This window comes from Moschus berezovskii, chromosome 11 (assembly GCF_049115385.1).
Source record: "Moschus berezovskii isolate FMDL1 chromosome 11, NW_MosBer_1.0, whole genome shotgun sequence".
Classification (NCBI taxonomy): Eukaryota; Metazoa; Chordata; class Mammalia; order Artiodactyla; family Moschidae; genus Moschus; species Moschus berezovskii.
This window is the reverse complement of record NC_142470.1, coordinates 23,943,637-23,959,753: the sequence shown is the minus strand read 5'-3', so window position 1 is coordinate 23,959,753 and position 16,117 is coordinate 23,943,637. Positions and strand designations below refer to the sequence as shown.

At 39.5% G+C, this 16,117-nt stretch overlaps 1 protein-coding gene across 2 annotated transcripts in view; it reads left to right on the top strand.

Annotated features, from left to right (window-relative positions):
- The window catches only part of NBAS (NBAS subunit of NRZ tethering complex), a 339,714-nt gene that overhangs the window by 119,510 nt on the left and 204,087 nt on the right, over positions 1 to 16,117 (top strand). For both annotated transcript variants that reach the window (XM_055400475.2, XM_088841199.1), the window contains exons 22-23: positions 2,448 to 2,531; positions 7,019 to 7,172. In XM_055400475.2, the coding sequence (XP_055256450.2) occupies positions 2,448 to 2,531; positions 7,019 to 7,172 (238 nt within the window). The remainder of the gene's footprint in view (positions 1 to 2,447; positions 2,532 to 7,018; positions 7,173 to 16,117) is intronic.

Below are 16,117 nucleotides of genomic sequence, written 5' to 3'. Positions count from 1 at the left end.
TTTTTATTTTTATTTTTTACTTTAAAATAGCAAGCCATATTAGAACTTTATTATTATTATTTTTTTTATACAGAAATGTTTTTTTTTTTAATTTTTATTGGAGGCTAATTATTTTACAATATTATATTGGTTGGTTTTGCCATACATTGATGTGAATCCACCCCGGGTGTACATGAGTTCCCCTTCCTGAACCCCCCTCCCACCTCCCTCCTCCCCTTATCCTCCCTCTGGGTCATCCCCACATACCAGCCCCGGGCATCCTGTAACATGCATCGACCCTGAACTGGTGATTCGTTTCACATATGATAATATACATGTTTCAATGCCATTCTCCCAAATCATCCCACCCTCACCCTCTCCCACAGAGTCCCAAAGACTGTTCTATACATCTGTGTCTCTTTTGCTGTCTCGTATACAGGGTTATCATTTGCATCTTTCTAAATTCCATATATATGTGTTAGTATACTGTATTGGTGTTTTTCTTTCTGGCTTACTTCACTCTGTATAATAGGCTCTAGTTTGATCCACCTCATTAGAACTAATTCAAATGCATTCTTTTTAATGGCTGAGTAATACTCCATTGTGTGTATGTACCAAAGCTTTCTTATCCATTCGTCTGCAGATGGACATCTAGGTTGCTTCCATGTCCTGGCTATTATAAACAGTGCTGCAATGAACATTGGAGTACATGTGTCTCTTTCAATTCTGGTTTCCTCGGTGTGTATGCCCAGGAGTGCGATTGCTGGATCATATGGCAGTTGACAGGGAACTTTAAGTTCAGAAAATTTGCAACAGTAATAATAACTTCAAGTCGTGTCTGACTCTTTGTGACCCATGGAGTGTACAGTTTATGGAATTCTCCGGGCCAGAATGCTAGAGTGGGTAGTGGATCCCTTCTCCAGGGGATCTTCCCAACCCAGTGATCGAACCTGGGTCTCCTGCACTGCAGGTAGACTCTTTACCATTTGAGCCACCAGGGAAGCCCATAGATGATGCTATAGATATTATAAAGCAACCCTGATGATTTCCAGGTCTTCACAGCTTCTCTGTTCCTTGTAACCCTCCAGCAGTCACCTGCTCCTATCTACATAAAGACTAATTTACCTACCTTTTCCCCAAATGCATATGAAGTATTTTTTTGTGCAAGACCTGTTCCATAGCTTAGGAAGATAAGAAACTGCAAAACATAACCTCATACTATACAAAAGTGCAGTCCTTTCTCTGAGGCTATGATAAATTTTAGGAAACTCATTTATGAGATAAGATGTTTTATTGAACTATAAAAGCAAGGTGATTGAAATTTGTTTTTAGAATTTTTGTCTTCATTCTTAGTTCAGGATGTTTGTGTTGTTTTCATAGATTTACGGACTATTAGAGCTAAAAGGTATTTTAGTGTTGATGTTTGAAGTGCTTCACTTTTGAAAGTCAATTGCCAAGTACTGTACAGCTGGTTAAAAGACGGGTAGGTTGATGCTGTCCTTGTCTCTTCCTTCATAGCACTTTGCTTTGCTGTCTTATTTACTATCATTTCTTCGTTCTTCCCTTTTAATTTATTCTTAACGCCGTGAAATCAGGACTTGTCTTTGCCTCTTACATTTTCCTTCTGTCATTTATTGGTGATATTTTTAACCTGCAGAATTATTTCTTCACTCTGATTATTAGCTGGGTCCTTTTAGCCTGGTCCCTGGTAGCTCAGCTGGTAAAGAATCTGCCTGCAATGTGGGAGACCTGGGTTTGATTCCGGGGTTGGGAAGATCCCCTGGAGAAGGGAAAGGCTACTCACTCAGTATTCTGGCCTGGAGAATTTCATGGACTGTATAGTCCACGGGGTTGCAAAGAGTCAGACATGACTGAGCTACTTTCACTTCACTTCTGGCTGTTAGGCTGTACATTATAGGTACCACCAGCCACATGTAGCTATTTCAATTTTAAATAAAGTTAATTAAAATTAAATAGTATTAAAAATTTCTTGGTATCAATGTCACATTTCAAGTGATTGATATGAATATATGTAGCTTAACAGTTACTGTATTGGATAATCCAGTTAGAGAACAGTTCTGTGATCAAAGGAAGTCAGGTTGTACACTTTTTGAGAGCAGGGGATCATTTATGTTAGCATTAAAAACATAAAATATGGAGTTTTGATAAATATTTTAGAATGTTTGAGTGAACTCACAGCCATACCACCTTTAGTTTCTTGTTAACTTCTTTGTTTTAAATTTCCCTTTTCTTTTTGAACCATTTTACGATCAAAGAAATCAGCAGTTTTGTATTTTTTATTTGCCTATTGTATATGATATGTATCATGTACTACTTAAGATACCATAAAAAGAAATCTTGGAGGTTTAAGGTTATAGGACTATTGCTTTTGTATTATATTCCTTGTGTTTCCAGTCATTGAGGTAATGTGTATTTTAAATGTATGTGCTTTTTTTTGAAACTTTAAGTTACGATGGTGATGCCTTGATGATTGTTCCTTGGCACGAACATAAGCACCGAGATGAAGACTGGTGTGAAGAGCTAGAGTGCAGGTAAGAGTGAGCCAGTGGGAGGTCTCTTCATGTCTTTGCAGGATGGATGACTAGAAGGCCCAGTGCACATGGTGCGTGCTGGGTGGTGGTCCCTGCTGGAGAGTTTGAGGGACGTTTTCTTAACAGCTTGACTTTACTCAAGCTATGTTAAAAAATTTAACGAAAAAATATTGAATGGCTACCAAGGAGTTATTCTACAAGTGGTCCTTAGGTAACAACTCTTTTCATTCTGAGGTATTCCTTTTCAGTCTTTGACATATACAGGTGTGTTTTTCATAGCTGTTATTGTGGTATATGTGCAGGTTTGTTCTTGATTCAGTTTTAATTTTCACTTTTATAAGACTTTACCATGGAAAGCCTCAGAACATTGAGGCATCTAGTTCTACAGAAGCGGGTGGGCGATGAGGTGTGGGTCTGAAAGCCCACACAAGGGGCATTTGAATCCCTTTATTGCCTTACTCCTCAAAGTCAGGTAAATGCTCATTGCTCATTTTTACATTTGATATGACTCATCTTATATTTTTACATTTTTTAAAAAACTATGTGTATGAGCTGTCTGATAAATGAGAACTAAAAGCCCTAAGCACTAGTGTTATCATTGCAAGTGAAATTTGGGACTTTCTTCATGTTAGCACTAATGCTGGCAGCCCTCCTTCATTCTGTATCCTTCACTGTTGATATCTGAGTGCACAGCATATCTAACTCCTAGTTAACCTTTATCACTCTGATGAGCTTGATTATAATAGCAATTGAATGCCCTGTGTTTTTGCTGTTACGTGCTTTTAAATTTTTTAAAACATTTTTTATTAAAGTTCTGTGTAGTTGCAAATAAAGTTTAAGATTTTCTGCAAATCTTGTTAAAAAAGCAAAAACCATACTCCTTTGTTTCCCGTTTTTGTATCCTGCTCTCCTTGAAGCAACTACTTTGAATTCTTTAAAGGATCGTTCTGTTATTTACTCCAGCCTCTGAATAACAGAATTGTGTAGCTATTTTTTGCTGTTTTTAGTCCTGGCCATTTTCTGTGGACTTGCTTCAGTGGAAGGTAGTGGTTTCATTTCTTTTGCTCCATATGCTCCTTTCCTTTTTGAGCATTTACGTGACCCCCACTCCCCTTTAATCTTTTACCGTCACAGTGTAATTTCAGGAAAGAGTGGAGCTTAATGCATGGTATGTATCAGCCATATTTAACTAGAAATCCACAGTTAGCATGGGTAATGAGAGACTGAAGATGGAGATAAGTTGAAAAAGGTGGGAGGTTGATGCCAGTGGATACAGTAGGAGGGAAGGTGCGTGGTCCTCAATTTAAGGAGGTGCTTTTTTGAGGAGAGCCCGTTTCAGTCACTTGATGCTTCCCAGTTCTCCTTAGCTAGCCTGTACCTTTTTATGATTCTGAGAAGGAGATAAGAAGGAATAAGTGCATTTCTTCTCAGACAACAGTAAGCTAAATTGTAAGCTAAACTTTCTGTGCTGGGACTCTTAAAACTGTAGAAATGAAAAGCTAGGAAAAGGCTGACAGAAGAGAAGATGATTTTGAAGATGATACAAATTTGCAGCGCATTTCTTTTTTAATTCATCCATTTTATTGCCTCTCCCCTACCCCCTAACCTTTTCTCCCACCTTGCACCCTCCACCTCTGGCGATTACCAGTGTATTCTCTGTATCTGCAAGTGAGGTTATGGGATACCTTGTGGCTTTTTCATTTACAGTTGCCCCTTGAACAACAAAGGGGTTAGTGGGGCCTGACACTCTGTGAAGTCAAAAGTTTGCCTATGATTTATAATCCATCTTCCCTCCATACCTGAGGTTCCCCATCTATGGATTCAGCCACCCATGGGTGGCGTAGTACTATAGTATGTACTGTTGGAAAAAAAAACTGTACATAAGTGGGACCCATACAGTTCAAACTCATGTCACTCAAGGATCTGCTGTAATTCTGTCCTCTACTCGATTCAAGAATACTGAAGGAAGAAAAATACGCTGTTTCTGTATTCATGAAGTGTATCATCTAGCAGGAAGGATGCTGCTGCAATAAATTACTAATGTGATGAGTGTTATGAAAGTGAAGTACAAGGGCCACTGGGAGACCTAAACTTGGTGGAGGTCAAGGAGGGTTTTCCACAGGAAGTGGTGTGAAACCTGAGATTCGAAGGATGAATAAGATTAGCTCAGTGGACGGTGAGTTTGGCTTATGAGGGAAGGAAGAACATTTGGGAGGCGCAAGGTGAGAGTCCCTTTAAGGACTGAAAATAAGACCTGTATTGTTGAAGTGTACAGGACAAAGTGACGCTGGCACCAAGATGAGACTGGAATATTTTAAGGCAGATGACAGGCTATACAAATAGTCACGAGGACGATAGAATCATGTTTCTGTTTTAAAAAGCGTAACTATTTCCTCGAGATAGCGTGACTTCAGTTTTGATCTTGTTGCATTCGAAATGCCTAAGAGCAAATAGAAGGACAATTTTGGTGCTTTCAAGTGAAGTCTGGGTTAGGGGTGAAAATTTGGTGGTGAATTTATATTGCAGAGTCTACCTGGAGACCTGGAGAGAGTATAGCGAGATGACAGGAGAGCTGGAGAATGGAAGAGGTAGTATTTAACAGTTGGCTCTGGGAGGAGAGTCTAGCAAAGATGACTGTGAAAAGGAGCAGCCAGAAAGATGGGACATGCATGACTTGACAGTATGGCATAATGGTATGGCATGCTGGAATGGAAGAAAAGCATGTTTCTAGAAGGAGAAAATGTTCAAATTCACAGTCCTGAGAGGGCAATAAGTTAAGGACTGAAAAAAAAAAAAATCAGAGGAACTCTTAAGTTGCTTGTGGATATTTTTCCCCTGAAATGGGAAGATTTCAGGAGATTGGGTGTGACTTTTATGTGTCAGAGATGAGGAGAAATCACAGGTCAGATGTTAATGACAGTTGTGGAACTAGTTAAATGACTACCCAGTTGTAACTGCAGTTGTCTAAGGCATGTGGATAAAACACCCAAATATTTGTGAGCTTCGGGTATGGTCAGATATTAGAACAGCTAATAATTCCAATGAAAAGAATACCTAAGTAAATAAAAGTTAAACAGCGGCTCTGTGCCAGACAATATTCTCTGCATACTTTATTTATATTATTTTGAAAATTCTCGCATGGTGTTATTCCCCATTTTTGATATGAATAAAATGAATCTTGCTGCTGCTGCTGCTGCTAAGTCACTTCAGTCGTGTCCGACTCTGTGTGACCCCATAGATGGCAGCCCACCAGGCTCCGCCATCCCTGGGATTCTTCAGGCAAGAACACTGGAGTGGGTTGCCATTTCCTTCTCCAATGTGTGAAAGTGAAGTCGCTCAGTCGTGTCCGACCCTTAGCGACCCCACGGACTGCAGCCTACCAGGCTCCTCTGTCCATGGGATTTTCTAGGCAAGAGTACTGGAGTGGCTTGCCATTGCCTTCTCCGAAAATGAATCTTAGACTAGTTTTAACTAGTTTTTGCAAGATTTCACAGCTTTCAGTGATAGACTTACATTTCAGTGCTGACTCCAAAGTGCATTCCCTTATATTAGTAATAATTATACCACTTGTTATTTACTGACTTACTTTAGGGACTTCCCTGGTGGCTTAGTGGTAAAGAATCTGCCTGCAGTGTGGGAGACCTGGGTTTGATCTGTGGGTCAGAAAGATCCCCTGGAGAAGGGAATGACAACTCACTCCAGACTAACTTTAGATGAATGAATATCCCTAATGAAACATGGTCTTTCCCCCTATTTATATCTGAAATATCTTAGTTTAAGTTGTTATTTTTTTTTTAAGTTCTTAACCATTGAAGGTAATTGGCCAGCATCATCCTTGTAAAAACGCCTCAAATTCGTGATCCCTGTGATGTTTTCCCTGTGTACCTTCCTTTAATGTTTCTTTTCCCCTCCTGTTGGCAGGTAGTATAGAGTAGTTCCTAATTTTGCAAATATCAGGGCATTACTATGTCGCTCATACCTACTAAAGTTATATTAGCAAAATAAATAAGGCATATTTCTTCTTATTTTTATGAAGTTGGGAAACAAGGCTTCTTAATTTACATTTAGCTCAGAATCACCTTGGGGTGTCTTTCCTAAACTAGGCCTGGCTGGCTACCACAGTCACTGCGATTTAGTTGGCCTGTGGCAGGTACGCCACCATCTGCATTTTAAAGCTACCCAGGGTGAGTCTGATTTTATTTAATACTTGATTGATTTGGGGCATAATTTTTTTTTTTTTTTTGATTTACTATCTATTCTGTTTTTTTTTTTAATTGGGAGAACTAATAGGAAACTAAAGCATCCCGCAAATTTCCCATTTATCTTGCGTGCCTTTGCATATAGAAAAACACTCACAAACACACCCTCCCACAAGTGTGTCCATCTATCCATCCTGCCCTATCTCTCTCTCCCTTTCTTCCTCCCTCATAAACTCATTTCCCCCAGCATTTCAGCCAGTTGTTAGTTGTTCTTTCTGTGCTCTGCAGAATGGTGGTTGAGCCGAGCCTTCCGGATGAAAGTGAGTTCCTATACAGCGCACAGCCCGAGCTGCTGAGGTACCGGAGCGCCCGGCTGGCAGTGGAGGAGGTGATGGACTGGTACCGGCGCAGAGCGGAGGAAATAGAACATTACGCCCGGCAGGTGAGGCCGCAGTGCTGTGCCGGATGCTCGGCCTTCAGTGCGTGTTCTGGCTGCAAACAGCAGAGCCAGAGATCATGTGCACAGTTTGCAGGGGGTGTAATGGGTATTTCTCAATATCTGTATTCCTTTATTCTTTGCTTCGGAAACTTTCATGTGTTTTTTTCTTTTTGATTCCTAAAGAGCAAATACATACAAGAAAAGTTGTTCAAAAATCTTTCTTTATAAAGTATAAGCTGCAAAGTATGTACACACTGTTATAGATTTTCCATGTATGTTTAATAGGCTTCATAGCATTTTAATTTTAAAGATTTTTTTATCAATATTGAAATGCTTGATTAGTCCCCTGTCACGTTGCAGACATGTAGTTGATGATGACTTTCCTTTTCAGGAACCCTGTTTGAACCTTTGTTTCTAATGCTTCTCTGGAATGCAAGACATAATTTCTCTCAGTTTCCCATGAAGCTGAGATGTGTCCCAGGTTCATCAGAGAGGGGTGTGGGAGAGAGAGATGAGGGTTGTACCAAAGCTTGTGAGTTTGTGAAGGTTGTTCAGTCGTGTCTGACTCGTTGCGACCCTGTGGTCACCAAACTCCTCTGTCCATGGAATTCTCCAGGTCAGAATACTGGAGTGGGTAGCTGTTCCCTTCTCCAGGGGAATCTTCCCAACCCAGGGATCAAACCCAGGTGTCCTGCATTGCTGGCGGATTCTTTAACTACTGAGCCACTAGGGAAGTACCGAAGCTTAGGAGATCTAAAAGAGAATCTCTTCCACTAATAGACCTGGTGACTCTGGATCTGCTTTCTGCCTACCTTTCCAGTACCTTGGTTTTTTTTCAGGGGCTTAGATCTTTAGAGTCAGTGATAACAAAGAAAATCATCCAGGAGAGACCATTAAAAATTCTGCTAATTGAATTCTCTGCAAATGGGAGCAAAAGTTGTCTTCATCCTGGTGGATAGAAGTTGACAGTTCGGAGCAAAGAATGGCAGGATGCCCCTTGAAATCTCATCCAAGATCTGGCCAGTGGGTGTCTTTTTCATTCTACTTGTAGTCTTGGCTTTGGACTTCCTGTCCTAACATCAGGTTTTCATTTGAAGTACCATTCCAGAAGGTCTGAAGAGCAGTTGCATTGTAGGAAGGAAGAAACTCCTTCGTTTAAACTTCTAGTCAGTGTATCTGGCACAGCCCTGTGTCTCCATTTGATAGCCTTCTTGAATTTCTGCTTAGTCTAAGTCTTGTTTTTAGTATTCATAGAATTGAAGATCAATTATTTTCTGGAGCTGATGGGATTATTATAGAGACAGCTTTTTCGAGGGTGGCCAAGAACATATATGATTGACTTTTTCAGGTTTTTGAAGACGACTAAGGACATTTGAAAATGTTTAGAATTTTAAGATACCAGAATGAAAAGAATCTCTGGAGGGGTTCTGGTCTGATTTTCTATGTTATAGGTAGACAAACTAAGATTCACAGAGAAGAAAGTGAACAGATTGCTCAGGGACACACAGTAGCAGAAGGGGGGGAATCCAGGTCTCTGCACAATCTTCCTTATGAAGTCCATATAAAAATGAGTAGTTGCACAGATCTTAATGACTGAAAGCAAGATAAATTAATCTAAAAAAGTGGTTCTCAATTCTCAGATCCATAGTATTTTTTTCTGTAGCATCTATTTTGTAATACTTCCTTATTATCTGATGTGAGAATCATGGACATATCTTATTTACATAAACAGTTTTCAAAAAATTAACACAGTGACTTAACTGTGATAAAATCTATAAATGCTTTGTCATGAGTACACTAAAAAAGTGACTAAAGTCCATGAGAAATCACTTTGAACAAGACAGCTGACATTTGCTGGTAGATTGAGGGGCATTGCTGAATTAAACATCACAAATGGAATGTTATCAACTCATGGTAAGTATTTTTTTTTTTTTTCAGGGTATTTGAGAAGGTAGGCAGGAATTAGGGCGAGGTGGTTGTGTAGGACTGCCCTGCACACTGTGGGACGTCTGGCTTCCTGGCTTCCACCCATTTAATGGTACAGTTCAGTTCAGTCGCTCAGTCGTGTCCGACTCTTTGCGACCCCATGAATCAAAGCATGCCAGGCCTCCCTGTCCATCACCAACTCCCGGAGTTCACTCAAACTCATGTCCATCGAGTCGGTGATGCCATCCAGCCATCTCATTCTCTGTCATCCCCTTCTCCTCCCATCCCCAATCCCTCCCAGCATCAGAGTCTTTTCCAGTGAGTCAACTCGTCGCATGAGGTGGCCGAAGTATTGGAGTTTCAGCTTTAGCATCAGTGCTTCCAATGAATACCCAGGATTGATCTCCTTTAGAATGGACTGGTTGGATTTCCTTGCAGTCCAAGGGGCTCTCAACTAGAAAAGGAAGAAATGAAGAACCCCAGGGTCAGGAGAAGGAAAGAAATTGTAAAAATTAGGGCAGAGATAAATGCAAAAGAAACAAAAGAGACTATAGCAAAAATCAACAAAGCCAAAAGCTGGTTCTTTGAGAAGGTAAATAAAATTGACAAACCACTAGCCAGACTTATCAAGAAACAAAGGGAGAAGAACCAAATCAATAAAATTAGAAATGAAAATGGAGAGATCACAACTGACAACACAGAAATACAAAGGATTATTAGAGAATACTATCAGGAATTATATGGCAATAAAATGAATAACCTGGAAGAAATGGACAAATTCCTAGAAAAATACGACTTTCCAAAACTGAACCAGGAAGAAATAGAAAATCTGAACAGACCCATCACAAGCACGGAAATTGAAACTGTAATCAAAAATCTCCCAGCAAACAAAAGCCCAGGTCCAGACGGCTTCACAGCTGAATTCTACCAAAAATTTAGAGAAAAGATAACACCTATTCTACTCAAACTCCTCCAGAAAATTGCTGAGGAAGGGAAACTTCCAAACTCATTCTATGAGGCCACCATCACCCTAATCCCAAAACCTGGTAAAGACCCCACAGAAAAAGAAAACTACAGGCCAATATCACTGATGAACATAGATGCAAAAATCCTTAACAAAATTCTAGCAATCAGAATCCAACAGCATATTAAGAAGATCATACATCATGACCAAGTGGGCTTTATCCCAGGAATGCAAGGATTCTTCAATATCCGCAAATCAGTCAACGTAATACACCACATTAACAAACTGAAAAATAAAAATCATATGATTATCTCAATAGATGCAGAGAAAGCCTTCGACAAAATTCAACATCCATTTTTGATAAAAACCCTCCAGAAAGTGGGAATTGAAGGGACATAGCTCAACATAATAAAAGCTATATATGACAAACCCACAGCAAACATTATCCTCAATGGTGAAAAACTGAAAGCATTTCCCCTAAAGTCAGGAACAAGACAAGGGTGCCCACTCTCACCACTACTATTCAACATAGTTCTGGAAGTTTTGGCTACAGCAATCAGAGCAGAAAAAGACATAAAAGGAATCCAAATTGGAAAAGAAGAAGTAAAACTTTCACTGTTCGCTGATGACATGATCCTCTACACAGAAAACCCTAGAGACTCTACCAGAAAACTACTAGAGCTAATCAATGATTACAGTAACATTGCAGGATATAAAATCAACACACAGAAATCCCTTGCATTCCTATACACTAATAATGAGAAAATAGAAAGAGAAATTAAGGAAACTATTCCATTCACTGTTGCAACGAAAAGAATTAAATACTTAGGAATATATCTACCTAAGGAAACAAAAGACTTGTACATAGAAAACTATAAAACACTACTGAAAGCAATCAAAGAGGACACTAATAGATGGAGAAATATACCATGTTCATGGATTGGAAGAATAAATATTGTAAAAATGAGTATACTACCCAAAATAATTTATACATTCAATGCAATCCCTATCAAGCTACCAAAGATATTTTTCACAGAACTAGAACAAATAATCTCACAATTTGTATGGAAATACAAAAAACCTCGAATAGCCAAAGCAATCTTGAGGAAGAAGAATGGAAATGGGGGAATCAACCTGCCGGACTTCAGGCTCTACTACAAAGCCACAGTCATCAAGACAGTATGGTACTGGCATAAAGACAGAAATATAGATCAATGGAACAAAATAGAAAGCCCAGAGATAAATCCACGCATCTATGGTCACCTCATCTTTGACAAAGGAGGCAAGAATATAAAATGGAGAAAAGACAGTCTCTTTAACAAGTGGTGCTGGGAAAACTGGTCAGCCACTTGTAAAAGAATGAAACTAGAACACTTCCTAGCACCATACACCAAAATAAACTCAAAATGGATTAGAGAGCTAAATGTAAGACCAGAAACTATAAAACTCTTAGAGGAGAACGTAGGCAAAACACTCTCCGACATAAATCACAGCAGGATCCTCCATGACCCACCTCCCAGAATATTGGAAATAAAAGCAAAAATAAACAAATGGGACCTAATTAAACTCAAAAGCTTCTGCACAGCAAAGGAAACTATAAGTAAGGTGAAAAGACAGCCTTCAGAATGGGAGAAAATAGTAGCAAATGAAGCAACTGATAAAGGATTAATCTCCAAATTATACAAGCAGCTCCTGCAGCTCAATTCCAGAAAAATAAATGACCCAATCAAAAAATGGGCCAAAGAGCTAAACAGACATTTCTCCAAAGAAGACATACAGATGGCTAACAAACACATGAAAAAATGCTCAACATCCCTCATAATCAGAGAGATGCAAATCAAAATCACAATGAGATACCATTTCACACCAGTCAGAATGGCTGCTATCCAAAAGTCTACATGCAATAAATGCTGGAGAGGATGTGGAGAGAAAGGAACCCTCTTACACTGTTGGTGGGAATGCAAACTAGTACAGCCACTATGGAGAACAGTGTGGAGATTCCTCAAAAAATTGGAAATAGAACTGCCATATGATCCAGCAATCGCACTCCTGGGCATACACACCGAGGAAACCAGAATTGAAAGAGACACGTGTACTCCAATGTTCATTGCAGCACTGTTTATAATAGCCAGGACATGGAAGCAACCTAGATGTCCATCTGCAGACGAATGGATAAGAAAGCTTTGGTACATATACACAATGGAGTATTATTCAGCCATTAAAAATAATGCATTTGAATCAGTTCTAATGAGGTGGATGAAACTGGAGCCTATTATACAGAGTGAAGTAAGCCAGAAAGAAAAACACCAATACAGTATACTAACACATATATATGGAATTTAGAAAGATGCAAATGATAACCCTGTATTCGAGACAGCAAAAGAGACACAGATGTATAGAACAGTCTTTGGGACTCTGTGGGAGAGGGTGAGGGTGGGATGATTTGGGAGAATCACATTGAAAACGTATGTTGTCATATGTGAAACGAATCACTAGTTCAGGGTCAATGCATGTTATAGGATGCTCGGGTCTGGCATGCGGGGATGACCCAGAGGGAGGATAAAGGGAGGAGGGAGGTGGGAGGGGGGTTCAGGAGGGGGAACTTATGTAAACCCGGGGCAAATTCATATCAATGTATGGCAAAACCAACCAATATAATATTGTAAAATAATTTGCCTCCAATAAAAAATAAATTAACTCCAAAAAAAAAAAAAAAAGAGTCTTCTCCAGCACCACAGTTCAAAAGCATCAATTCTTCAGCGATCAGCTTTCTTCACAGTCCAACTCTCACATCCATACATGACCACTGGAAAAACCATAGCCTTGACTGGATGGACCTTGGTTGGCAAAGTAATGTCTCTGCTTTTTAATATACTATCTAGGTGGGTCATAACTTAGAGGTGGCAAGAGTACACAGAAGAACTGTACAAAAAAGATCTTCACGACCAAGATAATCACGATAACGTGATCACTGACCTAGAGCCAGGCATCTTGGAATGTGAAGTCAAGTGGGCCTTAGAAAGCATCACTACGAACAAAACTAGTGGAGGTGATAGAATTCCAGTTGAGCTATTTCAGATCTTGAAAGATGATGCTGTGAAAGTGCTGCACTCAATATGCCAGCAAATTTGGAAAACTCAGCAGTGGCCACAGGACTGGAAAAGGTCAGTCTTCATTCCAATCCCAAAGAAAGGCAATGCCAAAGAATGCTCAAACGACCGCACAATTGCACTCATCTCACACTCTAGTAAAGTCATGCTCAAAATTCTCCAAGCCAGGCTTCAGCAATATGTGAACCGTGAACTTCCAGATGTTCAAGCAGGTTTTAGAAAAGGCAGAGGCACCAGAGATCAAATTGCCAACATCTGCTGGATCGTGGAGAAAGCAAGAGAGTTCCAGAAAACCATCTATTTCTGCTTCATTGACTATGCCAAAGCCTTTGACTGTGTGGTTCACAATAAACTGTGGAAAATTCTGAAAGAGATGGGAATACCAGACCACCTGACCTGCCTCTTGAGAAACCTGTATGCAGGTCAGGAAGCAACAGTCAGAACTGTACATGGAACAACAAACTGGTTCCAAATAGGGAAAGGAGTGCGTCAAGGTTGTATATTGTCACCCTGCTTATTTAACTTATACGCAGAGTGCATCATGAGGAACACTGGGCTGGAAGAAGCACAAGCTGGAATCAAGATTGCTGGGAGAAATATCAATAACCTCAGATATGCAGATGACACCAGCCTTATGGCAGAAAGTGAAGAGGAACTCAAAGGCCTCTTGATGAAAGTGAAAGAGAAGAGTCAAAAGGTTGGCTTGAAGCTCTACATTCAGAAAAAAAAGATTATGGCATCTGGTCCCATCACTTCATGGGAAATTGATGGGAAAACAGTGGAAACAGTGTCAGACTTTATTTTTTTTGGGCTCCAAAATCACTGAGGATGCTGATTGCAGCATGAAATTTAATGGTTCAGTTCAGTTCAGTCACTCAGTCGTGTCCGACTCTTTGCGACCCCATGAATCACAGCACGCCAGGCCTCCCTGTCCATCACCAACTCCCAGAGTTCACTCAAACTCATGTCCATCGAGTCGGTGATGCCATCCAGCTATCTCATTCTCTGTCGTCCCCATCTCCTCCCACCCCCAATCCCTCCCAGCATCAGAGTCTTTTCCAGTGAGTCAACTCGTCGCATGAGGTGGCCAAAGTATTGGAGTTTCAGCTTCAGCATCAGTCCTTCCAGTGAACACCCAGGATTGATCTCCTTTAGAGTGGACTGGTTGGATCTCCTTGCAGTCCAAGGGACTCAAAAGAGTGTTTTCCAGCACCACAGTTCAAAAGCATCAATTCTTCGGTGATCAGCTTTCTTCACAGTCCAACTCTCACATCCATACATGACCACGGGAAAAACCATAGCCTTGACTAGACGGTCCTTTGTTGGCAAAGTAATGTCTCTGCTTTTTAATATGCTATCTAGGTTGGTCATAACTTTCCTTCCAAGGAGTAAGCGTCTTTTAATTTCATGGCTGCAGTGAGCATCTGCAGTGATTTTGGAGCCCCCCAAAATAAAGTCTGACACTGTTTCCACTGTTTTTCCATCTATTTCCCATGAAGTGATGGGACCAGATGCCATGATCTTAGTTTTCTGAATGTTGAGCTTCAAGCCAACCTTTTCACTCTCCTCCTTCACTTCCATCAAGAGGCTTTTTTGTTCCTCTTCACTTTATTTCCACTGATACTTAGGAAAGACAGAACAGCCTCCTCTAAGTTTCAGAACACCCCTTGGTGGACAGTACTGCACCCATTAAAAACTGCATCTGTAAATGACCAGTTCATAAGGGTCACGTTAAGCAAAGGCCTTATTACTTTGCTGATTCAGGAGAAACTCAACCTGGTAATTATTGATGAAAGTTATCAAGTGAGTCGAAGAGGTGCAATTTTTGAAGTTTGTTTATGCAAATGTAGGTTGTATATCATGTAGATAGATCCCTTTTAAGAACAAAGTCATCATTTGATTTACAAGAATTTGTAAATACCTATAGCTGACTATTGTCTCTGAGTTAGGAAAAAAGGGATCTTGTTTGAACCTGTTTTGTTGGAGCACTTTGTGGTTTTTAGCTGAACTTCTAGATGTAACACTTTTTTCTTGCCTTTTTGAAAGTGGCCATGTTTTGAGCATGAGGTGATATCTCACTGTGGTTTTGATTTGCTTTTGCCTAATAATTTTCAAAATCTTTTCACATGCCTGTTGAGCATCTGTATGTCTTCTTTGGAAAATGTCTGTTCAGCTCCTATGCCTGTTTTTTAATCATGCTTTTGTTTTTTGTGTTGATATGTATGAATTCTTTATACATTTTGGATGTTAATCCTTTATCAGATAAATGATTTGCAAATATCTTCTCCCATTTGGTAGGTTGTCTTTTCATTTTGCTGATGGTTCCCTTTGCTTGCAGAGCTCTTTAGTTTTGATATAGTTCCACTAAATTTGTTTTTTCTCTTATTTTCCTTGCCTGAGGATAGATCCAGAAAGATTTTGCTAGACTGATATCAAAGAATGTTCTGCCTCTGTTTTCTTCTAAATTTCTTAGAGTTTCAGGTCTTACATTCAAGTCTTTAATCCATTTTGAGTTGATTTTTTTGTATGGTATGAAATAATAGTCTTACTTTCATTATTTTGCATGTGGTTGTCTAGTTTTCCCAACACCATTTATTAAAGAGACTATTCTGTCTCCATTGTATGTTCTTTGTTTCTTTGCCATAAATTAATTGTCCATGTATCTGTGAGTTTATTTCTAGACTTTCAATTCTGTTTTATTGATTTGTATGTTTTTCTGCCAATACCAATTTTAGTGTTTAATGACTGAAATTAGTGTTGCAAAATATTTATTCAGGTTTTTAAAAAATAGCACTAACAAAGGGAAAGATCTATACTGGAATGCAAAATAAATTATTTTTTACACTTATCTTCTTTATTTGGTTGCCTTATTAATAACATTTTTTAGAGACGTTTTTGGTTTATAGAAAAGTTGAGTAGAAAGTACAGAGTTGCCATATACTCCCCTC